Source organism: Pituophis catenifer, unplaced genomic scaffold, assembly GCF_029215685.1.
Source record: "Pituophis catenifer annectens isolate HBS135680 unplaced genomic scaffold, rPitCat1.0.hap2 SCAF_1, whole genome shotgun sequence".
NCBI classification, from domain to species: domain Eukaryota; kingdom Metazoa; phylum Chordata; class Lepidosauria; order Squamata; family Colubridae; genus Pituophis; species Pituophis catenifer.
Window position 1 is genome coordinate 164,327,437 of NW_027256881.1, and position 27,639 is coordinate 164,355,075.

The 27,639-nt window shown below is 42.8% G+C and overlaps 1 protein-coding gene across 1 annotated transcript; it reads right to left on the minus strand.

Moving 5' to 3' along the window:
- Positions 1-563: 563 nt before the first annotated feature.
- COPS8 (COP9 signalosome subunit 8) lies at positions 564-27,639 on the minus strand. The gene is made up of 8 exons (XM_070933160.1): positions 27,461-27,639; positions 24,998-25,068; positions 21,608-21,656; positions 18,209-18,341; positions 14,084-14,191; positions 11,208-11,270; positions 2,827-2,868; positions 564-1,748 (listed from the first exon to the last, which is right to left on the minus strand). The coding sequence occupies exons 1-8, from the start codon at positions 27,542-27,544 to the stop codon at positions 1,669-1,671; spliced, it is 630 nt and encodes a 209-aa protein (XP_070789261.1). The 5' UTR covers positions 27,545-27,639; the 3' UTR covers positions 564-1,668.

Sequence of the window (27,639 nt, forward strand, 5' to 3'; positions counted from 1 at the left end):
GAGGCCCTACGCTATTTCTGACAAATGGCAGTCCAATCTTTTCTTGAAAGAAAAAGAGGGCTGTATTCAGAATGATCTAGGCAGAAAAGTTAACCAAAGCAGCAACTCTAGAGGAAGAAAAGGCTGTTGCTTCTTTTTCTGACACTGTCAACATTATTTCTCATACTCTTTAAGGGCCATGTTGGTTTTTTTCATCCATCATACCTAAACCAGCAGATTAGAATAAATATACCATTGCAATAATTTCAATTTCTCCCAGTTGGTCCATAAAAAATTAACTACTTCTACATGCACTTTTGCTTATTTTTTTGTTCTCAAGGAACAAATGTTCTCTATCTTCTGTAACTTACTTCATGACTCCATACTTACACTATAGTTAAACAAGTTTACATTTAACATGGTTAGGATCTTACCGTTAAAATATCACCAAGTATTCTTTAATGTACATAGATTTCACACATGCAAACTTGCATACACAAACTCATAGTTAGTCTGATTGCTAAAGTAATGCTAAACCTAAATATATATCTTGAAGAAAAATTAACTTTAAAAATAGACCAGAATGATGTAAATATATTTTAATAATACCAAAACTAAGCTCTATTCTGAGGTTTTCAAATAAATAGCAAAATCAATGGTTACACCCCTTTAGATACTCTTAAGGTAACTGTGCAGAAACTAGGACCCTTTTGCACTCAAACACATCCAAAACAGTTAAGAACATACAGTAATAATGCACTAGGAGAGAAGTGTCACTACACAGGACAGACACCAGCAATTTTTGAACAGATCATTAAATGATGTCTAATAACAAGGGAGAGAAAAAAAACCCACAACTCTAGGAGCATGCCATATAAAAAATGACAAAGCAAAATGTGTCCTTTCTTCTCACATTAGCAAGACTCCAACACAGAAAAGTTCTACTGAAGTTCAAGAATCATTTCATCTACTGGCTTCAGCAACCAGATGTTGTTTCTTGTGAGCACAAGGAACATTCAGAAGGCAATCTAAATATTCTGGTTTAAACAGAAGCAAGTTATCAGTTTGAGAAATCAGCTGATGCTTTTTAAAGTCTCAAACCACAATGCTAACAGGACTGTTATACAACAACTATTAGCCATGCATATATTCTACCAAATACATATTTTGGTATCTCTCAGATTTAATGTGTGCTTATATTCAAGAACAGATCTTTTAACGTATATTAAAATAATAGCCTTCAAAATCTGCCATTAGATATTTCAATGTGTGACAAGCCAAAGCAGAAACTCATTGGAAATGTATAGCAATATATAATCAAACAAAGACACTGCAATGTTTTCTGATAGACTTAGTTTTAAGAGCATTGCTTGACTGCATTTTGATCTTCCCTGTCCTTTTCAATGTTTAGTTTTCAGCTGAATCATGGTAGTGGTTAACTTTTCCTCCAATTTATGATAGATTACAAATGGGGAAGAGCTACTTCTTCCGCAATGAGTTATTTAAGTCCACATACTCAGCCAATTAAATATGGGAATTAAATTGAAAGACTTGCTTCAATAAAATCAATATGGTAAAATGTAAAATTATGTTACGCTGTAGTGCATACACTGAAAAACTGAACAGAATAAACAAAATGCAAATGAATCTCAAAGTATATAGCATGTCATGAATGAGTGATCAGAGTTTTCAATTTTCAAGGAAAGCTACATAGTCAGTTAATCGGGCCAATTGCTGTTCATTAGGAATTGGTGGAACTGGAGCAGGTTCTACAAAGAAAGCAGAAAACATGATGAGAACAGAAACTACATTATTATTTCCATCCTACAAAGATAACAAGCTGTACTTCTGGAGGCTGCAGGTGTATCCTTTGCCTCCTGCTGCTGTTTCTGAAAGATCTGGATAGATCAAAATTTCGTTCATGGCCACAGTAAATGGATAATTAACAAATCCTTCAATGCCCTCACCCACATAATCATTAGAAAGTCTACAAATACTAAGAATTTAATGCTCACTCTTAGATATTTTATAACTTTTAATACAAGATCCTGAACAGCATCATGATGCCAATATTGGAATGTGAGCGTTATTGAAAAGAAAAACAGCCACTGGCTATGTGCTTTGTAGCACAAGGGAAATAATTACTTCAGCTTCAGAAGCTTCCACGTCTGCATAAAGAAAAACTGAGTAGACTTCAAATATCTACATATAATCTTGTGCCATATTAATTTATTTAAACAGACATAAATACAATGCTAGAACATTTTAGGCAGCAAGGATATAAAATATTAATACATTTATTTATAAAATGTATACAGCCATCCTATAATAATTCTAGGTGGTACACAGCAGGCAATAAACAGTATTCACAAACATTTTTTTTAAAAAATAAGCATACTTGCCCTACAGTGCCCCAACATCTCATCAACTCCATGAGTTGCTGGACTGATTTGATTCTTAGCCCTGTGCTTGGGGGGAAAAGCCAGGTCTTGATGACCTACTGTAAGTTTAAGATGATACAGGCTCTCTGGACTTCCAAACAGGGCAGGCTGCTCCAAAGGACTGGGGCAGCTATAGAGACAAACCTGATATATACATTTATTTATTTATTTATTTATTAAATTTCTATACCGCTCTTCTCCAAATAGGACTCAGGGCGGTGCACAGCCAAGGTAAAAACAGAGCATACAAAATTTAAAAACAGTATTAAAATAATTAAATATTTGGCCGTAAATTAAAACAACCCAATTTAAAATCAATTTAAAATTTAACTCAAGCCAGCCCAGCTAGTTGAAATAAATAGGTTTTCAGGGCCCGACGAAAAATCTGATAGATTTCACTACATACCTGATAGTGGATGAAACCTATTAAATGTAGGCTCCTGAGGACCTGAAATATATAACAGCAAAACCCATCTATCAAACAAACACATTGTTAAGAGATTTTGGAAATTTATAATATAGAACCACCACCCCCAAAACCCAAGGCTCCTTTATTTTAAAAGAGAACATAAAAAGTAACAAACTGATACAGAATAAAGAAAACATAAAAAGACAAAAAGAAATAGCAAATATAAGCATGATTAAAAAATTACCTTTTACCCAGGATTATAAAAAAGTTCACTTTTTTCTACTATCCAGTATTTTTCTAAACATCAAACATTTTCTGTCTCATGCAAGTCTATAAGGAATTTCCAATCAGTCATAAATATATTTTCTGTCAATTAATCCCAAAAGTTTTCAATTATACATTAGTCTTTAAAATCTAAATTAGTATATTAATTTGTATCCAATTTTTATTGCTTGTTTTTATGTCCATCATTCATAACAGAAAGTTTCTTCATGTTGTTCACAATTCCAGCAAAGATTCTAAATATTCCTATATATTCTAGACAATTTACCATATGTTTCAGAGTATAAGGTGCACTTTCCCCCCCAAAAGTCGGTGAAAAATTCGGTGCGTCTTATCCATCGAATGTTGCATCAGCTGGGGGTTTGCCATACCTGGGGGAGGGAGTTGGTGTGGCAACAGGCAGCTGATTGGCGGTATTCTGGGAGGCCGATCCAACTACCTATCGGCTGCGAAGGCTCCAGAGTTCCCTGGCTGAGGCAGCAGCAGAGGCAGGATTCAGCCAGTTCAGCTGAACTCTTGTTAAAGTTGTGTGCAGTTCAGAGAATCGGTTGATCCCACCAATGGCTGGCCTGGGCATACTCTATGTCTGCCTGCCCTGTTCGTTGAGCAGTTCACAGAGGACGTCCTGCCACCGCCTGCCACACTGCCACAAGTGCACCCTTCCCAGCCTGCACGGACTGTGAGCCCAGAGACATGGAGAGAGAAGTACGGCTTGACTTCCAGCACCAGAAAGGGCGGGCAAGGGAAGCGGCCGGATTGCTGCCTTTCATTGGGGCATACGTGGCAAGATGGGGCTCCTCTTGCTGTCCATTTCCCCCCGATTGCTGGGCATGGCATGGCTTCCTGCCCTTCACATACCACAGCCATCGATGCAATTTGGGGGTGGCAGACTGTGTTTTATTAGCACAGGCAGGCATGCTAGAGCCTATCTGTTTGTCTTTGTAAAGATAACATTGCTAGAATTTTTTTTTCAGGAGCAAAAGAATCACCAATGTCAAAATCAAAGATGAGGCTTTTGAGGGCAGAAGAGCTGCGGTGCAATGGAGAAATGGGCACTGGAGCAGCAAGCTTGAGGGAAGGAGACTGCTTTCTCCTCTTTTCCTGCTCCTCGTATTTCCCTCATAATGAGCTAGTGTGGCATGTACTGTATATGGTATATCTGCATCTTGTGTATGAATGTATGAACATGGTTTCAGCTACAATGCTCTGTATTATTATAAAGGACACATTACTGACAGTTATTTCTTGCAGAAAAATACTACGGTACCTCCGGATGCTACATACCGGTACAAGGATATCAAAGCAGAAAAGACAAGCATATAAAAGTAGTGAAATATGCTGAGGAACATGGAAACAGAGCAGCGGAGAAACATTTTGGGCCACTTCCAACTGAAAAAACGGTAAGAGAGTAGAGGAAACAGGTGGATCATCTGTAAAAAGTAAAAGATAAAAGTAAGCACAACTTTCATGGGCTTGCTGCAAAGTGGCCAGTTAGAGGTGGACATGAAAGAATGGATCACACGTCACTGGAATAATGGCTTTGCAGGTAATATATGAAGCCAAATGCATTGCTGTAGAGAAAGGCATTCAGGATTTTACTGGATCACCATTGTGATGCTTCAGATTTATGAGGCGATATGGCCTTGCTGTGCACACCAAAACTAGAATTTTGCAAAAAATGCCAAGAGTATGAATCTAAGATTCTACCTTTTCATACATTTGTAATAGACACTAGGAAGAAAAATAATTTTGAAATTGGCCAGATTGGAAATATGGATAAAGTCCTTTGATGTACCATCTAATAAGACTGTTGATCTGAAAGGTGCCATAAGCATAACCATGAAAATCTCAGAACATGAGAAAACACATTACATGGTTGTGTTGTCCTGCTGTGCAGACGGCACCAAATTGCCACCAATGTTAATTTTCCAAAGGAAAACCTTTCCAAAAGAATTGATTCCAAAAGGAGTTGTTGTGCATGTTCATGAGAAAAGATGGACAAAAATGGAATGAGAGTACAGGTTGAAAAAGTGTGGTCCAAATGTCCTGGAGAGCTTCTGAAAAAAACTGCTTTATTAGTGCTTGACCAGTTTAGAGCACGTATTAGCAAAACCACAAAGAAGAGATTTAAAAAAGTGAAGACCCATCTAGCTGTAATTCCTGGGGGTCTTACCAGCCAGTTTCAACCTCTTGATGTTTCCATCAACAAACCATTTGAAGTCTATATGCGAGAAGAGTGGAACAAATGGATGGCTGCTGGTAATCATGATCTGACACCTACTGGACGAATGAAGAGGCCCACTATCACTCAAGTTTGTGAATGGGTTAAAACATCATGGCACTCAGTGAAGGATGAAATCGTTACACGGTCATTCAAAAAATGTGGCATTAACAATGCCTTAGATGGAACTGAAGATGATATCATATATGAAGATAGGGAAGAAAGTGGTATCAGTGATTTATGAGCAACTGAGCTTCCTAAATTCTGACACTAGTGATGATGAGTTCTTGGGGTTTCCAGAAAACTAGAAGAGTGCTTGACCCTTAAAGTCTCTCCTCATTTGTTAATGATAGTGATGATGGTTAATACTGCTGTTGACTTTACATGATTGAAATATTATTCTGCTATATTTTATTAAATATATTACTACATCATTTGGTTCAGAATACTTTTTTTCTTGTTTTCTTCATATAAGAACCTAGGTGCATCTTATAGTCAGGTGCGTCTTATATTCTGAAAAATATGGTATCTATGGTGACAAAAATCAATGTTATATTCTTTTATCAAAATGATCTTTAAGGTTAGAACACAATGTAAATTTTAATCCTTTCAACCATGTATGTTCCCACTGATCCATTTGTATATTGTAGCCAAAAATTTTAGCTCATTTTACCATGCATTTTTTTTCACTTGTTCTTTTGTCTCATATTTCAACAAAAGAACTAAAATAAACAAAAGAGGAGACAGTGGGCAACATTGTCATTGCTATTTCTAGATATGGTTTGGTTAAATCTCCATTAACAATTATTTGTGCTATTTGTGAAGTATAAATCAATTTCACCCATTTTTATAAAATTCTCTCCAAAATTTGTATCTTCCAGAGCTTTAAACAAGAGAATCCAGCTCAAACTATCAAAAGCCTTTTCTGCATCTAAAAAGTTCAATGCAGTTTGTTTTTCATTATATTGTTTCAAATATTCCAGGGTATCTAACACTGTCATTTAGCTGCTTTTAAAGTAAAAACCCACAAGAGAACATAGAATTATAGGCTGAAAGATAACCTGGAGGTCTTTTAGTCTAATCCCTGGTCAAGGCAAAAGACCATATTCCCTCCTGGGCAATGGTTGTCCAATCTATTCTTGAAAAATCCCAATGATGAAACACCCACAACTCCAGGAGGCAAACTATTCCCCTGAGTCATTTGAGCCTCATAACTGATTCATGAATAATTTTTTTCAGAATTATTTTCAGTTTTTCAACTAAAATTGTTGTAAACAATTATTAATCATTATTCAAGAATGATATTGGTCTCTAGTTTCTTGTGAAGTCAAATCTTGTCTCTCTTTAAGTATTAATATTATAGCAAGAGTCTTCCCAAGTATGTGGCATCTTTCCTCCTTATAAAATAGAATTCATTGTACTTTGAAGCGGTTATAAGTGTTCAATCCTCAAAATACTCTAACAGAGATTCAATAACCCAACTAGTGAGGCACCTTTCCTAGTTTACTTTTTTTAGTAGCTTCTGAAATTTCTCTTATTGTTACAAGCCCATTCATAATTCATTCTTCTGTAATGCTCAGTCATTTTGCTTTCTGAAATATATCTTTATTTTCTCCACTGAAATATCATAGAACAGTGTTGACGAACCTTTTTCTTGTGGCGTGCCGGAAGTGTTATGTGTGCGTGCAATAGCTCGCATGCGTGCCAGCACCCATAATGCAATGCGAACCCTCCCACATGCGCATGCGCACATGACCCTGCGCATGCACCCCACATTGTGCATGCACACCCTGCACATGCACTTTGCCCCCCCCCGCCCCATTTTGGGCCTGGAAAGTTGTTATTCTGAGGGCAGTCCAGCTGAACAGACTTCTGGCATAGCCCCAGGCCTCTGGGGAGAGGGAGAAAGGAAAGCCCCGGCCTGCTGCTCCTGCCGCCGCCAGCCCCTTGCCCCCAGCAAGGGCGGTTTTGGTGCTGCCGCTTCTCCGGAAGCACCAGGAGCAACTGCCGGGGCAGAGAGGGCGGGGGCAGGCTGTGGTGGCAGGCTGTTCTCGCCAGGTAACAGACCGGCTGCTCCTGGAGCAGGCAGGCAGAAGGAGAAGCCACCAGCAGGGAGGCGAGCTGCCCCAGGAGGACTAGAGGAGAGCGCAGCTCCTCACTCATGGAGATCCACCAACGGGGAAGTGGTCGCGGAAAGCATTAAGAAATGTGCGAGCCAGGAAGTGGTCATGCTCCCTGGCCGGAGAGGGTTGCACATTCACTCCAGCAAAGGTTTGTGCAACCCTCTCCGGCCAGGGAGCATGACCGCTTCCTGGCCAGCGCATCTCTTACCGTGCCCACTTCCCCACCGTTAGATCTCCATGAGTGAGAAGCTGCGCTCTCCTCCGGTCCTCCTGGGACGGCTCGTCTCTCCGCTGGCAGCTTCTCCTTCTCCTGGCTACTCCAGGAGCAGCCTGAGACTCTGCTTTCCTTGGCAAAGCAGCCAGAAATAGCAGCCAGGGCTGGGCTTTCAGCAGGGAAGCAACGCTGCCTCTGCCGTGAGGAACTTTTGAGAGGGAGGGGGGGGCAGGCTGTGAGAGCAGCCTGTCTCTTAGCTGGCGAGAACGGCCACAGCCTGCCCCTGCCCTCTCTTTCCAAAGTTCCTCACGGCAGAGGTAGCGTTGCTTACCCGCTGAAAGCCCAGCCCTGGCTGCTGTTTCTGCCTCTTCTCCAACCACTCGGAGCCCTGCGTAATAGTGCTGCAGCTTGCTCAAGGTAGCTGCCATTTAGACTTCCCCCGCCCCCCTCTTCCTCCATCTTATCCTCCAGTTGGAGCCTCGCGGCGTGACTGAGGCTGAGGAGGGGTGGGATAGTAGCTGCATGGATCCCCCGGTGTCGTGCGTGTCCCCTGCGCTGCATCCTGATGAAGCACTTTGTCAAGGAAAGCAGAGTCTCAGGATGCTCCTGGAGCAGCCAGGAGAAGGAGCTGCTGCCAGCGGGGAGGTGAGCCACCCCGGGAGGACCGGAGGAGAGCGCAGCTTCTCACTCATGGAGATCTACTGGTGGGGAAGTAGGCGCAGGAAGAGGTGCGCTGGCCAGGAAGCGGTCATGCTCCTTGGCCGGAGAGGGTTGCACAAACCTCTGCTGGAGTGAACGTGCAACCCTCTCCTGCCAGGGAGCATGACCACTTCATGGCTCGTGCATTTCTTACCGCTTTCCACGACCACTTCCCCGCTGGTGGATTTCCATGAGTGGGGAGCTGCGCTCTCCTCCAGTCCTCCTGGGACAGCTCACCTCCCCGCTGGTGGCTTCTCCTTCTCCTGCTCCAGGAGCAGGCTGTCTGTTACCCAGCGAGAACGGCCTACCACCACAGCCTGCCCCTGTCCTCTCTGCCCCGGCAGTTGCTCCTGGTGCTGCTGGAGAAGCAGCAGCACGAGAACCGCTCTTGCTGGGGGGAAGGGGGTGGCGGCGGCAGGAGCAGCAGGCCAGGGCTTTCCTCGCTCCCTCCAGAGGCCTGGGCTATGCCAAAAGTTTGCTCAGGCGGGGAGACAGGGAAGACCCGGACCATCCATCCTTGCCACTACCACCCCCTTGCCCTTGGCGGCAGTGGTTCTCACACAGCCGCTTCCCTGGCAGTGCCAGGAGCAGCTGGCAGGGGAGAGGGGATGGCGGCAGGCTGCGGCAGCAGACAGTTCAAGCCGGCTAAGAGGCAACGTTCCTCCTCCTGCCAGCCTCGAGCTCAGCTCCGGGCAGCATCCAGCCAGCCATACCTGGCCTCCCCCTGCGGCAGCCCACGTGGATCCCAGGCAAGGCAACTTCGGGGCCTTTCCTCATGGTGGCGATGACCAGGCAGGCAGGCAGCTGGGTGCATGGGAGTGACTGGTGGCAGCACTCCTGGCTGGCAAAGGGAAGAGTCCTGGGGCTGCATGCAGGCAATGAGATCATGGCCGGTGTGCACGCGCACTAAGATGTTAAGGCCAGCTGATCGGCGCATGCGCATGCGCACCAGTAACCAGCAGACTAGCTGGCTGGTGCGCATACGTGCCCTGGAAACCTGGAAGAATGAACGACGCCATGCGTGCCAGGCGACATGGCTCTGTGTGCCACCTCCGGCACACGTGCCATAGGTTCGCCAACACAGTCATAGTACATATGTTCTACACAAATTAGAATATTGGCAAAATATTTGTGTATATCCACATTATCCATTAATACAGTGTCTCCACCTTGTAATTTTAGCATCATTTTCTTTAAGTGATAAGCCAATAACTTCCCTTGGTTTATTCGCAAATTCAAAATTTCTTTCTTTCATATAGCTGCATTTTATTTCCATTGTGAAGAGCCGCGGTGGTTCAGTGGTTAGAATGCAGTACTGCAGGCTACTTCTGTTGACTGCTTGCAATTTGGCAGTTCAAATCTCACCGGGCTCAAGGTTGACTCAGTCTTCCATCCTTCTGAGGTTGGTAAAATGAGGACCCAGATTGTTGGGGGCAATATGCTGACTCTGTAAACTGCTTAGAGAGGGCTGTAAAGCATTGTGAAGTCTAAATGCTATTTCTATTTCTCTTATTGCTAACATGGATACTTGTTGCTTATAAGATTTTAATTTGTTCAGAAATACTTATATATCCTGTGGATTTCTTTAAATCTTTTCTTTTTTATCTCATCCAAAATATTTTGTATTTTCTCTGAAAAAGTATTTGGTAAGAACTAATATCTCTACCTTGGAAATTTTAGTAGCCAAATATCTTGAAATTCAAATCACGTCTATTCTTGAAAAGGATATGTACTTTCTTGAATTGACATTCTTCTGTCTTCATATATCAACCAACCCTAAATTGTCCATCAAACCAACTAAGACTTGTGGTAATTTGCCTTGAGTAATTGTAATATTTTTCTCAGAAGTCCTATTCAATTGGGGGCAGACTACTCCACTCCAATCCCCCATCAAACACCAAATTTCATAAGAAAAATCTACTAGTCTCTCATTTGTAAAAAGTCACTTAACTCCTCTCCTAAGCTCTTAAGCAAACTCTACAACCATGGGATAAAAGAAAAAATAGTCTTGGGCTGTTAACTAAGTACAGAAAGCAAACTAGAAATAATAAACTAGAAATAATAAACTTACAAATTATGAAAATGTGCAAGTTGAATCTGCTGTATGTTCCAGTCTATGCTGGTAGCAGTATTTTTAAATTTATTTATAAACTCTCTGTAGGTGCAATGAGTTTGTAAAGGTAATACAATAAAAATACTAATATTTTACTCCTAATAAAATAAAAAAGATTTTGCTAGAAGCAAATACAATTCAAGTTAATAAAATACAGAATGATTGCTGTAGCAGACATAGCCCAGAGTCATCTCAGATAGTTTGAAGAACAATTTTCAGCAAAGAAGTAAACCACATTACAAGCCTTTATTATCAATATAGAATATAAATTTAAACTAGCAAAAATGATTTAATTTGACAACTTAAATGGTATTCAAAATTGTAACCAATTTAACTGTAACTACATTTCACTCAATTCAGGCATGTCAGTTAAGGTCATTGAAAAATATGCTCAACTGAGTCTTTATTGCCAAAAACCAGATAGAAAAAGCAAGCTGAGGCACTTCCTGTTTATTTCTATTTAAGTTTTACTTAAAATATCCATTTAATTAAAACATCCTGCACCCATTCAAATAGATCACTAGTTCATTTATTTGACATACCTTACGAGTATCCCCCCCCACTATTTTAAACATTTGAAAGAAATGTTGGCATGTAAATACTAATTACATTTTCAATTGTGTGCAGCAAAGGCAAGCAAGCAATGTTCAGTTATCCTGAAGTGTCACCTCCCTTCTCTTTCCCTCCCCCTTCCATAAATCCTCGTGGAACTAGACCTCCACCTACCTGGCTTTTTAGGCATAACCATTCGAGTTGACAAATCTGCTTGCCATCCTTGGTCAAGAACTCCTAAAATTATAATATAGGTCATTAGGTATAATTAGTTTCATACACATGTTTCAATATGGAAAACACTGGATGGGATTAATTTCCTGATTTGTTTTTATTTCTTGTTTTTTATTCCTTGCTATATTTCCATTTCCTATAAAGTGAACTATTGTTAGTTTTCCTTTTATTCAGCCGGTTATCCTTTAAAAGTAATACAGTAAGTGAACTAAGCGCAAATTTTAGAAAACATACTTTTGCTTTTAAAATTATTTCATACCGGGCACAGAAACCAGTTTTGTAGTCTTTATCAAAGGAATGAAATATTCTAATAAAATATTTCTACACTGCCACATAAATTGATAATCTTCAAAAAAAATCAGCAAAGCAAAATTGTAAGCAATTCTAAAAATGTGCATCGTTTTAGAAAAGCCGTGATTCATTTTTATTTACAAAATATACCATGTTTTCCCGAAAATAAGACATGTCCTGAAAATAAGTCCAAGCCTGATTTTTGAGGCGGGCGTAATACGCCCTCCCCCGAAAATAAACCCTAGTGAAGGGGTGGGCATGAGCAGCACAGGAGGCAGCCCTTTCCTTTCCTAGTCACGTTATGGAAGCTCAGCACCTTAATTGCCGCCCGCAGTTCAGCTGAGCCAGTACGGGCCGGGAGCCATCTCTCATTCTGTCTCTCTGCGGAAGCCTCCCAGTGCAATGCTCTGCCACGGCTTCGGAGCAAACCTCCGCCTTCCCTGCGCAGGATTGCAAGGCTGAAGGCTTAAGAGGGAGCATTTTTGGGATGTGTGTCTGTGCAGAGCTCCCCAGGGATAGAACAATCGGCAGGGAAAGTGGGAGGGGGGGTTCCTGCTGATTGGAGCAAGACAAAGCCTCCAGCCTTCCAATCCTGTGCAGGAAAGGCTGAGGTTTGCTCCAAAGCTGTGGCAGAGCATTGCACTGGGAGGCCTCCACAGAGAGACAAAATGAGAGGCACCTCCCGGCCCGTGCTGGCTCAGCTGATGGAGGCTCCCTCATGGGGTGCGATCGAACTTCCAACCCCAACGGACCTGGTGGGTGCAACCCAGAAAGGGGAAGAAGCTGATGGGAAAGTTCTGGGAGTTGAAAACATCCACAAGTCATTAAATGGCCAAGCGGCTGCCCATGCTGCTACTGGCCTCTTTGCTCTCCTGACAGTGCTGTGCTTGGCAGCGCTGCGGGACTGCTCCTGCCTGGCAGGGTTGAATCATCCCAGATTGAAAACCTCCAAAAAACGTTCTGACTGCCAACCAGCCTGCCAGGGCCCCTTTGGGAGTGGCTGCCTATGTCGCCTTGCCCGCCACCACCTTTGGGCTGCTGAGTGCCAACCTGTATGCCTACATGCCTTCCATTGCTGCTTCTGGGATTGCTTCTTTCCCTTCTTCTCCCTGCCTCCCCCCCTCTCCCAGTCTCTTTCCTTTCCATTGCTTCTGGGATCGCTTCTTTCCCTTCTCCCCCACCCCTCTCGGTCTTTTTCCTTTCCATTGCTGCTTCTGGGGAGCAGACAGCATGACGGAGAGAGCGGGGCCAGCGGTAGCACTTTAAAAAAGTAAGATCTCCCCGAAAATAAGCCCAACTGCTTATTTTGAAGCCCAAGAGAAAATGAGACCCCGTTTTATTTTCGGGGAAACACGGTAGTTGTAAGAACTTAAAGTCTTGTAACATAATTCTAATAAAATCCTTGTTTAGCGACTGCCTCAGATACTGTTCACTTTTGAAAAAGTAACATGGGAAGAACAATCATCCCATGTATGACCATCACAGATCTATAAAGCAAAGGAAAGCTGAAAATCATAAGCAGTTTCGCTTAGTAACTGTTTCACTTAACAACCTTAACTTAGCTGGCCTCAACTATGGTTGCTAAACAAGATTGTATTGATTAAAAACTTAACTCTCAATTTCAAAGATACATAACAGATGATGCATAATAATATTAAGGTATAGGCATGACTATTACTGTATTTTTCGGTGTATAAGACGCACCAGAGTATAAGACGCACCTTAGCTTTTGGGGAGGGTAATAAGAAAGAAGCTGATTGGTGGGTGGATTGACCTTCCGGAATACCCCCAATCAGCTGTTCTTAGAGATGAATTTTAGCAACAGGTTTATTGGTTGTGAGCTCTGAGCCTTGCTTTTTTTTCTGCCTCTGAAAGCCTCCAAAACAGAGCTTTAGAAAAAAAAAGGCCTTTTTTCTGAAGCTTCTTTCAGAGGCTTTTATTCTGAAGGACTATTTGTACTCTGTTCAATCTCCTTTCTTTGGTATTGGTATATAGATTAACCTCTTCCGATCTGTTGGTTATTGTGTCATTCTCCAGATTTGTTAGCATAGTTAGAACCTTTGCTGATTCTTCTTTTGTTGCTTGCCATATTATTTTAGATAAAAGCCTTTCAGAGGCTTTTTTTCTGAAGCTCTGTTTGGAAGCTTTTTTTCTGAAGCTTCTTTCAGAGGCTTCTTTCAGCCTCTGAAATCTCCGTTTGTGAGGCTGGGCAGGGCTACATTTGGAGTATAAGACGCACCTAGATTTTCAGCCTCTTTTTGGGGGGGGGGGGGAAGGTGCACTTTATACTCTGAAAAATACAGTATTTGACAAGGGATTTTTCAATCTTGGCTGCAAGATGATTAAAGATGTCATAAACTGTGGAAGAAAGTTATGATAAAATAAAATCAGCTTCCCCACCCCCCACCAAATCATACAGAGAAGCACTTAGAGAACTGGGCGTCTACCAAATGTCTAAATATATTCATACAAGCTCAAAGTCGAGTATATGCAACATTTATTTACAACTCAGGTATTTTCAGTACCTTTTACTGCTTCTTCTACAGGAAGTCCAACAAAGGCTGCAAAGTCATCCGCGCTTATGGAAGGATATGCCCGAGAGACTAGTGCAAATGCTCGCCGCCTTGTTGCATCTATTAGAGAGGTAGTTAATGCAAAGCTAGCCTACCAAGGATAGGAAAACACCTTGTGTTCTTAAATAAGTTTCTCTTGAGGAAAAATCGGAAATGTGCATTTATATGGGAGATTATTGGTTAGATGTCTGATTCCTTTATATACAAATGAAGTATCCTATCAAAATACATGAAAAATGTGTTTTACTTCAACATTTGCTTTTGATGAACTATAATCAAAAACTTAAAGCATTAAATACTGAATTCCAATTTATAAAGAATGTCAACCTTAACCAAACCTCACATTATTTATGTCATATATTATCTCAAATTAAGTAGCAGTGGCAGCAATCACAGCTGAAAATGATAACATTTCTCCTGCGAACTGGTATCAGGGTTTTGGAAATGGAAGAGCCTGTCAAGATATATTATCAATGAAGGTGAAAATCTGTTAAGCACTGCTCCAAAATGAATAATGATATCATGGTATTCATGGCAGACAAGTTTCTGTTGGCTTGTTGAAAACAGATAAAGTATAGCTCAAATGTAAATTCTCTAACTGATGATCTAATGCTGCATACATATCCTTTGGCAAAGTAGAAGTTGAAGTTTTTGCACAAACCTCAGCTTGCATTAACCAATATATTGTTATATCTGAGCGGAAATTCTCTTTAAAGGTAGTTAGTTCTTGGCAGAGAAGAAGGCATGAATAAAAAGTAATTCAGAAACAATACTTGTTCTTGATGCAACTTTGGGTATACTTTTTCCACATTTCATTCCTCACTCCTTAATCTGACAATAACCATCTTCCCAGGAAATCTTCCAACTCAACGCTACCAATGTAATAACTTTGGAGGAAAACCTATTATTACTGCTACTATTTTTTTTAAATTAAATTTAAATACTGCCCACCTCACCAAAGGCAACTCTATTACAATATACATCTACCTAGAAATATATACTGAAACCATAACCTACAGTATCTATTAGCAGATTACCCTTTCTTAAACTATGCGTGCAACTCTTCTTTCTTCACTCCACTCCACCCCACACCTTTCCTCTCCTTTCTATAACCCATTTCCTACATCAACCAGCCTTTTTTCATTAGCTGGTGTGACTAATTTCTGAAGGCAAAGCCCTTAAAAGGTAATAGGGAAGGAAGCATGGGGCCACCCAAGCCATTGTTTTAATTTCCTTTCATGGTTAATAATATTTCATTTCATTTTCATTTCATTTATTCGAATTTCTATACCGCCCTTCTCCTTTTGGACTCAGGGCGGTGAACAGCCAGATAAAAAACATCTATACAAACATCACAGTTAAAAATAAAGTTAAAATAATTTATAAATTTGGCCCATAATTTAAAACTTGTCAATTAAAATAAATATTAAAATTTTAAAACTAACCCTAAAATCAGGACAGACCGGCTAGCTGAAAAAAATGAGTTTTTAGGGCCCGACGAAAAATCCGGAGGTCGGAGATCACTCGTATCTCTGGGGGTAGATTGTTCCATAGGGTAGGTGCCACCACAGAGAAGGCTCTCCTCCTGGGGGTCGTCAGCCGGCATTGTCTGGCCCACGGCACCCTGAGGAGGCCCTCTCTGTGGGAGCGAACCGGCCGGTGGGAGGCTATTGGTGGCAGAAGGCGGTCCCGTAAGTACCCTGGCCCTAAGCCATGGAGCGCTTTAAAGGTGATCACCAACACCTTGAAGCGCACCTGGAAGTCCACCGGAAGCCAATGCAGCTCGCGCAGGAGAGGAGTCACATGGGAGCGCCCCGTCGCTCCCATAATCCCCCGCGCAGCCGCATTCTGCACCAGTTGGAGCCTCCGGGTGCACCCCAAGGGGAGCCCCATGTAGAGAGCGTTACAATAGTCCAGACGAGAAGTGACGAGTGCTTGAGTGACCGTGCGTAGGGAGTCCCGGTCCAGAAAGGGGCGCAACTGGCGTATCAGGCGAACCTGACAAAAAGCCCCCCTGGCCACGGCTGTCATATGCCCTTCTAAGGACAGCCGCGCATCCAGGAGGACACCCAAGTTGCGGGCCCTCTCTGTGGGGGCCAATGATTCGCCCCCAATAACCAGCGATGGCGTCAGCTGGCTATACTGGGACGCCGGCAGCCACAGCCACTCGGTCTTGGAAGGGTTGAGTCGAAGCCTGTTTCTCCCCATCCAGACCCGCACGGCCTCCAGGCACTGGGACATCACTTCCAAGGCATCATTGGGATGGTCTGGGGTGGAAATGTACAGCTGAGTATCATCAGCGTACTGATGGAACTCCACCCCAAAACCACGGATGATCTCACCCAGCGGCTTCACATAAATGTTGAACAGGAGGGGCGAGAGGACCGACCCTTGCGGCACCCCACAAACAAGGCGCCTTGGGGTCGACCGCTGCCCCCGTCAACACAGATTGCGACCGGTCGGAGAGATAGGAGGAGAACCACCGCAAAACAGTGCCTCCCAGTCCCTCCAGCCGGCGCAACATGATACCATGGTCGATGGTATCAAAAGCCGCTGAGAGGTCTAATAGGACCAGGATAGAGGAATAACCCCTATCCCGGGCCCTCCAGAGATCATCCACCAACGCGACCAATGCCGTTTCCGTGCTGTACCCAGGTCTGAAGCCGGACTGGAGCGGATCCAGATAGACAGCTTCATCCAGGTACTGGGGGAGCTGTCGCACCACCACACTCTCAACAACCTTCGCAATAAAGCGAAGGTTGGAGACTGGACGATAGTTAGCCAAAATAGCCGGATCCAGGGATGGCTTCTTGAGGAGAGGCCTCACCACCGCCTCTTTCAAGGCGGCCGGCAGGACACCCTCGCTCAAAGAAGCGTTAATAATCCCCTGGAGCCAGCCTTGTGTAACCTCCCGGGAAGCCAGCACCAACCAGGAGGGACACGGGTCCAATAAACATGTGGTTGCGTTCAGTCGTCCCAAGATCCTGTCCACGTCCTCGGGAGCCACAGGATCGAACTCCTCCCAGATAACACTCTCAAGGCCTGCCTCAGTCATCTCGTCTGAACTAACCCAGTCGGCGGCCAAGTCTTCCCGAATCTGAGTTATTTTATCATCCAGATACTGTACAAAATCCTCAGCTCGGCCCTGCAAGGGGTCCTCCCGCGCTCCCAGATGGAGGAGGGAGCGGGTCACCCTAAACAGGGTGGCTGGGCGGTTATCTGATGATGCGATAAGAGCGGCAAAATAGCTAGATTTCGCCGCTTTTATCGCCACTAGGTAGGTCTTAATATGAGACCTTACCAGTGTCAAGTCAGACTCGGAACGACTGGCCCTCCAACTGCTCTCTAGGCGTCTTTTCCGGCGCTTCATCTCCCTCAGCTCCTCGGAAAACCAAGGAGCTAAGTGAGTTCGGTGCCGGGTCAGAGGCCGCAAAGGCACGACCCGGTCCAAAGCCCCGGCAGCCGCCCTATCCCAGGCGGCCACCAGGTCATCAGCCGAGTCATGAGCTAGAGTCTCAGGAAATGGCCCAAGCTCCATCTGGAACCTATCAGGGTCCATCAGGAGCCTGGGGCGGAACCACCTGGTTGGTTCCGCCTCCCTGCGACGGGGTACGGCGGTCAGAAAGTCAAGTCGAAGGAGCGAGTGGTCAGACCATGACAAGGGTTCGATATCTACATCCCCTATATCAAGGCCACTCAACCACTGACCAGAGATAAAAACTAAGTCCAGAGTGTGTCCCCCCATATGAGTAGGGCCGTGAATTACTTGGGTCAGGTCCATGGCCGTCATGGAAGCCATGAACTCCCGAGCTACCTCAGATGTTTCCCCGATGGATGGCAGGTTGAAATCCCCCATGACCACAAGTCTGGGGGTATCAGCCGCCACCTCGGCTATAACATTGAGGAGCTCGGGCAGGGTCGTTGCCACGTGGCAGGGAGCCAGGTACGTGATCAACAGACCCATCTGCGCCCCACGACCCCACTTCACAAAAAGGGACTCACATCCGGCTATCTGAGGTACAGTGGTCTGTATGTACAGTGGTACAATATGCACAATTTTAACTAAGAAATTTATACCTTTAAGTGCTTCCATAATTGGCTGAATAGATTCAGACCACTGATAGGCATCAATCGTTGTATATATTCCAGGGAAATCTCTTTGCCAGATTCGCTGCCCTACTGCCCAAATTGCACCAAGTTCAAGATTTGCCTGCAAAGAAAGAATTGAGAATAAAGCTGTAGCTGTTTGACAAAACAAAACAAATATGCTTTTAGTTATACAGAATATTTTAGCACCTCCTCTCTAGGCCTGCTGCCACCAGGGCCTGGTGGCTCAGCAGACTAAAAGCATTGTGATTAACACCAGCTGTCTGCAATTACTGTAAGTTCGAATCTCACCAGGCTCAAGGTTGACTCAACCTTCCATCCTTTCTAAGGTAGGTAAAATGAGGACCCAGTTTGTGGAGGCAATAAGCTGACTTTGTATAAATATACAAAAGGATGAAGGCTATTGCTTAATGCATTGTAAGCTGCCCTGAGTCTCCGGAGAAGGGCGGCATATAAATCAAATTTAAAAAAAAAATATTTATGAAGCAAGCACCCAGTACTTCAACAAGCAGGATGTTCTACAACCATAATTTGAGAAAGGTGTTTAAGGCCTATTAATTTAGAGAAAAGATAAGAAACCTGATATATTTCATTATTCTGAACTACAATTCCCATCAATATTGGCATGCCCAACTGTTATACATAATAAATATTATATTGTATTATTTTGCACATACCTAGTATAGTCCTTAGCATCTTATAATAATATTGTAATAAAGTTGAGAAAGCAATGTTTAATAACTAACATGGAAGTTCAGGATTCACAAGTGAGGCAATCATACTGCCCCAAGATTAAGTTCTACTAACCACAACTGGCACAACCTGTTGAATGGAGATATCAACAAATCTTGTTTTTTAAATTAAGAATCACCTCTGCTATGTCATTCATTACATTCATTGCCACATTCTGCAGCTATTCCCTCTTTGTCCTCATCAAGATAATTGGCAGGACATCCTAAGATTATAGTGCAGCTGACTAAATCTAAAAAAAATGGGCAACTAAAAATAACGAACAATTAAGTAAAGAAAAAACAAAGAGTAAGATATATTAAAAACTAACTTGAGCTGCTGAAGTGGGCTAAACCTGCTACTGGCTTTGCTACCACATTTTTTAAAAATCCCTTTACTTTTATCTGGCAGGAAAGCTGCCAGTAATTTTTCTTATTAGCTGACGTTTGGGCTACAGAGAATTTTATTTTGCAATCGGTCTAGTGATATATCAAGGAAAAGCACACAATGTTGTGCCACTGCAATTATTATTCATCGGTATGACTCATGACAAGAATAGATCCTGACATACATGCTAGTATATGAAGGGCTTTGTTTTAACTGCCCTTTGTTTTAAAGTACTTTGATCTGATTTTCATGGCAACTTTGATCTTATTATAGTGCAAAAAAACCTGCACAATGTGCATATTCTGCAACATTCTGATAGCTATTGTCCACTAAATCATTTCTAAACCTCATCATTATTAAATAGGAATAGCACTTAGACTTATATACCGCTTCATAGTGCTTTTTACAGCCCTCTCTAAGCAGTTCTGGGTCCTCATTTTACCCACCTCGGATGGATAAAAGGCTGAGTCAACCTTGAGCCGGTGAGATTTGAACAGCTAGCAGTCAGCTGAAGTAGCCTGCAGTACTGCACTCTAACCACTGCACCAACTCTTATTAATGTTAAACATATAGGCTGCCTGACTCTGGACAATAAGTCTTGACAGTTTCAAATAAAATGTTAAAAACAAGAAAAAATACAATAGATAAAAATGAAGAATAAGGAAAATTATTTTTAAAAACCCAGATGGGTATAAAAAGGAATAAACCCACACCACCCAAAGGGGCTTCACTCACCCTCACCAAAGACCTGGGCTAAGAGCTAGGTTTTCAAATCCCTTCCAAACATCAGCCAAGTCAGAGCTTTACAGATTTCAGGAGGAATCTCATTTCAGAGGGCAGGCAACGCTACAAAGAAGGCATATTTCCGGGGTCCTGATAGATGGCATTAATTGATCAAATGGGCCAGCAGATACTGTGGGATCCTAGTCCCTCAAGTAACCAGGCTCCATGCCACGTCAGGCTTTATAGGTAATGGCCAAAACTTCACATTGTATCTGGAAGCAAACTATGAACCAGTCAGCTTGCAAAAGAGGAGGTACATGGTTACATGTTACCAAAGTATGCCCATTACTGCCTGTGCCACTACATTCTGGACCAGCTGAAGCTTCTGGGTAGTCTTCAAGGACAGCTCCACGAAGCACAGTAGTTAAGCCATGAGATGACCAGAGCATGAATGACCTCCCATCTAGGAAACAGCACAACTGGTGCGCCTGTGCAAAAGCCTTCTTGGCCATAGCTGACACTTCCTGGACTGTGCATCTAGGAAGACTCAGGTTGCACAAAACCCTCAAGTCAGTAAATGCAACTCCATCAAAGGTCAGAGATGGAATATTCCCAGATCTTAGCATGCCAAACATCCACAGCTACTTGGTCTTGGTAGTAATGAGTTAGAGACAGTTGCTTTCCATTCAAACTCGCATAGCCTCCAGACCCTTGGCCCATCCACAGTCAAAATATATAGTTGAATATCATCAGTATGCTGAACCCTAAATCAGCAGATGACCTCACCCAGTTGTTTCATGCAGATGTTGAAAAGGAAGGGAGAGAACAGAATCCTGCAGCACCCCATAACGGAGGGTTTGGGGAGCAATAGCTTTCCCCCAGCAACATCGATTAGAACCAGCCTTGAGGAAAAGAAGGCAACTACTGTAACACTGTGCTCTGACCCACAGAATTGGCTTAAGACGGTACCTTGATTGATAGTATCAAAAGACAGAGATTAAGGAACACAAAGATGGATGACCACCTCCATCCCAATTCTATCACATATGCAACCGAAACTGTTTCAGCACTGGCCTGAAAACAGACTGGAATACATCTAGAACAGTGTTTCTCAACCTTGGCAACACTAAGATTTCAACTTCCAGAACTGAATGCTCGCTGGGAAAATTCTGGGAGTTGGAAGTTCTCGCATCTTAAATTTGGCAAGATTGAGACACACTAGTCTAGATAATTCACTACTTCCATGATTCTTCTCAGCTGCAGACCCACCATCTTCTCAACAACCTTCCCCTCCATTTTTATAAAGTAAGCTCAGTATTCAGACTACTAACACAGCTGTACTGAGACCTACAATTCAAAAACATATTATAAACATTTGAATAAAAATGCAAAAACAATAATGTTCCCAAATATTAAGATCAGGAGGAGCTTTGTATTCAGCATACATTTTTAAATAATAAAAATGTAGTTTGGGGAAACATGGTTCTGAGAATATTGTTTTTTGTTTTGATAGTACTGAAAAATACTTACAGACTTAATAGCAGTAGGAATTCTCTTCCAGAGATAACGGGCATTATTCCTAATAAAAATAAGCCAGTAATAAGGACATTTTTAAATGAAATCTATTTAATAATGTATATTTACCGTAAGTTTTCAGCTACATCCTTCTAAGAACACATCAATATACACTGTACATACATTTCAAAAGCAAAAGAATACAGATTTCATACTGTTTGTTTGTACCTATCATGTAGAACAGTGGTCCCCAACCTTTTTATCGCCGCGGCCCGCTGAGCGCGCGCAGGGGTGGGGGCACGGCCCAGGAGCTTTTGCGCACGGCCCATTGCGCACGGCCCAGGAGCCTTTGCGCTGCAGCGTTCATGTCCCCCGGCCGCTGCGCGGCCCGGTGCCAGGTACTCCACGGCCCGGCACCGGTCCGCGGACCGGGGGTTGGGGACCACTGATGTAGAACATAGGGCGGGAAGGGATTTTGGAAGTCTTCAACTCTCTGCCAAATGCTAGAATCTTCAGGCCATCCCAGTCAACACTGTTCAATCTTAAAAATCTCCAGCAATGAAGCACCCAGTACTTCAACAGGCAGGATGTTCTACAACCATAATTTATAACTTTTGTTTTTCTATTAACCCTAGAGTTTCAGCTAAATATTTCCATTCTACAACACAAAAGTTTAGGCATTTATTTTGTGCATTACATTCTTATTATGAATTGGTTTGATGTACATGTCCAAAATATATTGTATTCTGTCTTATATGTGGTATTGTAATACTGTCATCTAAAAACTCCAAAACAGGAAAAAAAAAAATGCTTCCCTAATAGTTGCCAAGAATAACTGATTTGAGTTAATCAATTATTTACTTGTAAATTTGTAGTAATATGTTATTCAAGTAAAGGGAAAGATACTCGCCTTACAGAAATATATTCCAATCTATGAAGTACTGTATTTTTCAGGCTATAAGACACACCGGACTATAAGATGCACCTAGATTTACAGGAGGAAAACAAGAAAAAAAAAAAATAGCTATTGGCTTCTGTGTGTTGCTCCCTGGCCCCCAGAAGCACTCTGCAGTGCTCTGCATGTCCCGTTTTCACCAAAAAATGCACCAGTTTTTGGCTTGCAGAGTGCTTCTGGGGGCCAGGGAGGGTGAAAACAGGATGGCTAAAGGGTTCAGGAGCCCAAAAACATGCCCGTTTTTGGCGAAAGCAGGACATGCGGAGCACTGCAGAGTGCTACTGGGCAAAAATGCAACGTGCAGAGGGTTGGGGAGGCCAAAAACAGGCCCGTATTCGGTCTATAAGATGCACTGAAATTTTCACCCACTTTTGGGGGTGGGGGTGAGTGTGTCTTATACTCTGAAAAATATGGTAATTTGCTTATTTAATTGTGATGCTTCTGACATGAATAAACAAAACAAGTAATTTGCTTTTCAACAAAGTAGACCATAACCTACTTCTTGGTAAGATGAGAGAAAAGTGGGATAGATAGCATCACCACCAGATGGATTCGTAACTGGCTGACAAACCGTACCCAACGAGTAGTCCTTAATGGGTCTATGTCTACATGGAGGGAAATAAGCAGCAGGGTACCATAAGGTTCCATTTTAGACCGAGTATTCTTCAATATCTTCATAAATGACTTAGATGAGGGAATAGAAGGGGAACTTACCAAATTTGCGATGATACTAAACTGGCAGGAATAGCTAACACCCTAGAATGGGTGTTGGCAATCCGTGGCTCCGGAGCCACATGATGCTCTTTCAGCCCTCTGCTGTGGCTCCCAACACTGCTGTTGTTGCCGCCTCCATGGCCTCCCCCTGCTCTTGCGCCTTGCGCATCACATTGAAATTTAATGCACTTCAGAATAGGGGAGATGGGGTCCATTTTGACGTGGAGCCACAATGCGACCCTGCCCCACTCGCCCCTGGCAACAGCAGGGTCGTCCTTGGCTCGCTCTTGCCTCCCAGATGTCAGTTGCTTTTCCTGTAGAGCCGGCAGGCCACCGGTGTTGTGATGCCCCGCCTCCCTGCCAGCCAGCTGGTCTTCAGCTCGCCGCTGACGAGATGATCGTCGGCATGCTGCTCGTAGGCTGGTCGGCCAGCGGACATCAGATTCCCATCACCCAACACCAGTTTAGGGGGTTCCTTCTCTCCCACTCTGGAGTGGCTGGGGGGGTGTCATGTGACTGGGTGGGAGTGAGTGATGTTGAGTTGGCTACACCCACCCAGTCACACCGGTTGTTAACTTATTGGCTCCCGGTGTTTTCTTTTCTGTGGGAAACGGGTCCAAATGACTTTGAGTGTTTAAGGTTGCAGGCCCCTGCTCTAGAAGATAGTGTCAAGATCCAGATGGAACTTGACAGACTTGAACACTGGGCCCTATCTAACAAAATAAAATTCAATGTAGAGAAAAGTAAAGTCTTATACTTAGGCAAGAAAAACCAAAAGTACACATATAGATTGGGTGAAACCAGGCTTAATAGCAGTAACTGTGAGAGGGATTTTGGTCTTAGTGGACAACCAGCTAAATATGAGCCAGCAGTGTGCAGTGGCAGCCAAAAAAGCCAATGCAATCCTAAACTGCATTAATAGAGGGATACAATCAAGATCAAGTGAGCTACTAATACCACTCTATAAAGTCTTAATAAGACCACATATTGAATACTGCATCCAGTTTTGGTCACCACACTATAAAAAAGATGTTGAGACTCCAGAAAAAGTGCAGAGAAGAGCAACCAGGATGATTAGGGGATTGGAGACTAAAACATATGAAGAATGGTTACAGGAACTGGGCATGGCTAGTCTACTGAAGAGAAGGACCAGGGGAGATATGATAGCAGTGTTCCAATATTTGAGGGGCTACCACAGAGAGGAAGGGGTCAAGCTATTTTCCAAGGCACCTGAAGGCCAGACAAGGAATAATGAATGGAAACTGACCAAGGAGAGATTCAACCTAGAAATAAGGAGAAATTTTCTAACAGTGAGAACAACCAACCAATGGAACAGCTTGCCTTTGGAAGTTGTAGAAGCTTCATCACTGAATGCTTTCAAGAAGAGATTGGACTACCATTTGTCAGAAATGGTGTAGGGTCTCCTGCTTGGGTGGGGGGTTGGACTAGATGACCTATAACATCCCTTCCAACTCTGTTAATCTAATCTAAACCTAAAAACATTATGAGCAAATTCAAAATCCTACTTAACTAGCAAAGGTTCGGTTTACTAAAAATCAATAAAAGTACAGCATACTTCACCTATAGCTACATCATATGCATTTGCTTTTACAACTTGTTGACTGGAATGTCAATTAATGTCAATTCATCTAATTCTAAAAACATTATCTGAATTGTGTCAATAATCTTACACATGTCTAATAGGTCCAGGGCTATTATTTAAACGTATTACTTACATATCATTATGCAGAAGATACAAAGCCAGGAGTTGAGCATAAACAGGTGATGTTGTTATTCCTCCAGGGGCCTTAAAAAATAAAAATAAAAAATTAGATTGTGTCCTATACAAAGCAGTACATAGCTGAGGACAAAGAACACTGATAAAAGCCAATTCATTCCCTCTGAAAAGAAGACCTGGGCAGTCAGGTGCTTTCCACAAACTGCACGATACAGCCCATCCTCACCTCTGTGCAGTTGAACACATTTCAATATCTTAAATCTCTGGTCAAAATACATCACTAAATAAGTTTTTATTTCATTCAGATATGACATTACTTTATCCTACTCTCAAACTCAGTTTGGAGGACAATCAATTTGCTTTAGGACCTACCCGGGCCTTTCACAAGCATTTATAATTGTCCAATTATTCTAGGTAACAAAGCTTGATAAAGAAAATTAAAAGAACATTAATGAGGGAATGTTGAAATACAGACTTCAATTTGGCAAAGGAGAATAAGGCATGTACATTTATGAGAAAGTGGTTATTCACCACATTATTTGCCTCAGCTAATGAAAGGTAAAGATTTCAAGGAGCTAATAAAATACAGGAAGTCCTTGAGTTACAACCACAATTGAGCCAAAATTTATGTTGCTAAGTGAAACATTTGTTAAGTGAGTTTGCCACATTTTATGACTTTAAGTGAATCATTGCATTTGTTAGTAACATGATTGTTAAATGAATATGGATTCCCCATTTGCTTGTCAGAAGGTTGCAAAAGCTGATCACATGATCCCTGGACACAGCAGCCATTATAAGTATGAACCAGTTGCCAAGCATCTGAATTTTGATGTGACCACAAAGATGCTGCAACAGTATTAAGTGTAAAAAACAGTCATCAATCACTTTTTTCATAGCCATTGTAACTTTGAACGGTCACTAAATGAACTGTTGTAAGTCGAGGACTATCTGTAGTCTTAAAATTACTGGGGCAATAAGAGATAGCTTACAATTATCACCAGTGGACAATTATAATACAAATAGTACTGTTCAGAGTCCTTATTTCATACAAAATTCCAATAGAATTAAGCTGACCTGTTTTGACCAGGCCTAGTATTTAAACCAAAATTTGTAGAGCTATTTTGGTTGTAGTAACTATGTAGTTACTATTTGTATTATTTATAATAATTAAATTTGTCTTTTTTAATGCAGTTCATACAGATAGACCACATTTTACAATAGCAATTGGGACCAGGATTACCAGATTTAATATATCACATCATGTGACCACATCACTTAGTGAAGGCAATTCTGGTTGCTATTATAACTCCAGGACTGTGTGGGTTATTAAGCAGGAAGAGGCAGAAGTCCCAGGTGTGTGTGCGTGCGCGTGTGAGCGCAAGTGCACATGCAGGTATGAAGGGCCTGGGGTTAGTGGTGGGAAATGTGAACCATCCAGCCAGATGGAAGTGCAAATAGACCAGCAGGAGCCTTGGACAAGCAGGGGAGTGGTATGGATGGCAGTTGCTATGAAGGTGAGCTGCCATGGAGAATGAGGTCCTGGGATCCAAACTCTGTAGCAGGGCTCCTTGGGAGCAGGGGTGGGTTCTACTTACCTTTACTACCAGTTTGCAATGGGGCTGCGTGCGCCGTTCTATACAACCGGTCCGAACCGGGGGCAACCCACCACTGCTTGGGAGAAAGAGTGGCAGAAGTGATTTACAGGATTTGTAACTTTCCCTGGAAGCTTCCCCAATGACTTTACTTATGGGAAGCTGGCAAAGAAATTTGCAAATGGTAATAGGATCGAAGGGACACTATGACAGCCACAACTTTGGAGACTAAGTCCCTTGTTTTAATTTTAAACAAATGGTTATAACTCAAGGATTACCCACACATATGTATTATAAAGTCCACTGTGTTTAATGACCGAAGAAACAGGCTGCATTTAACTGGCAAGTCTAATTTCTGTAACTAATTTTAATGTGGATATTATGTAAGATGTATGCCACCCGATTTTCAACAACTCTGGGCAGCTCACAACTACTGAGAAATTGGAATAATATCAATAGAACATAAAGATAAAATGCAAAGGATTGTATGGTATCCTGAGTCTGTAATGCTTCTGAAAAATCTATTGCTCTCTCCAAATTTAGCAAATTCCCAAGGCTCTCTAAGTGTGAAATCACAATTACAAAACTTTTCTCTTCGACATTTTCAATGTCCCAGAGCGTTTTCCGTTTACTATATTGCAGCCAAGACATCAACTAACCCAACCAACTCAGACCAGACTTGTCTCCTCTCCAGCCAGCATTCGCTACGTCCATGAGATCGCGTTGAAGTGGTTGAGACAAGAGGGGTGGCGGGAAGAGCACGTGCCTGGTACCTCGCGTGCCAGCCCATTCGCGCGGCCCAGCTTTCCTGCTCCCCCTCCCTCGCGCCGCGTTTCCATAGTCGCCACCCCCCCCCCACACCCCTTTACCTCCAACTCCTGAGTCTCACACTGCTCCAGCAGCTTTCGGTAACTGAAGGCGCCGCTCGTCGCCGTCATCACCGCCACTGGCATCTTTGCGCCTCGCGCCCTCTTCGAAACAACTCTTGGCAGACACTGCCCAAACAAGCGGGGAAATGGAAACTTCCTGGAGGCGGGCAAGCACTCGC

Coding starts and splice junctions, on each gene's coding strand:
- COPS8 (XM_070933160.1), bottom strand. CDS start 27,544: ATGCCAGTGGCGGTGATGACGGCGACGAGCGGCGCCTTCAGTTACCGA. Junction 21,657..24,997: donor TATCTTCTGCATAATGATAT/GTAAGTAATACG, acceptor TATTTTTATTAG/GAATAATGCCCGTTATCTCT. Junction 11,271..14,083: donor TGTAGAAGAAGCAGTAAAAG/GTACTGAAAATA, acceptor TTATAATTTTAG/GAGTTCTTGACCAAGGATGG.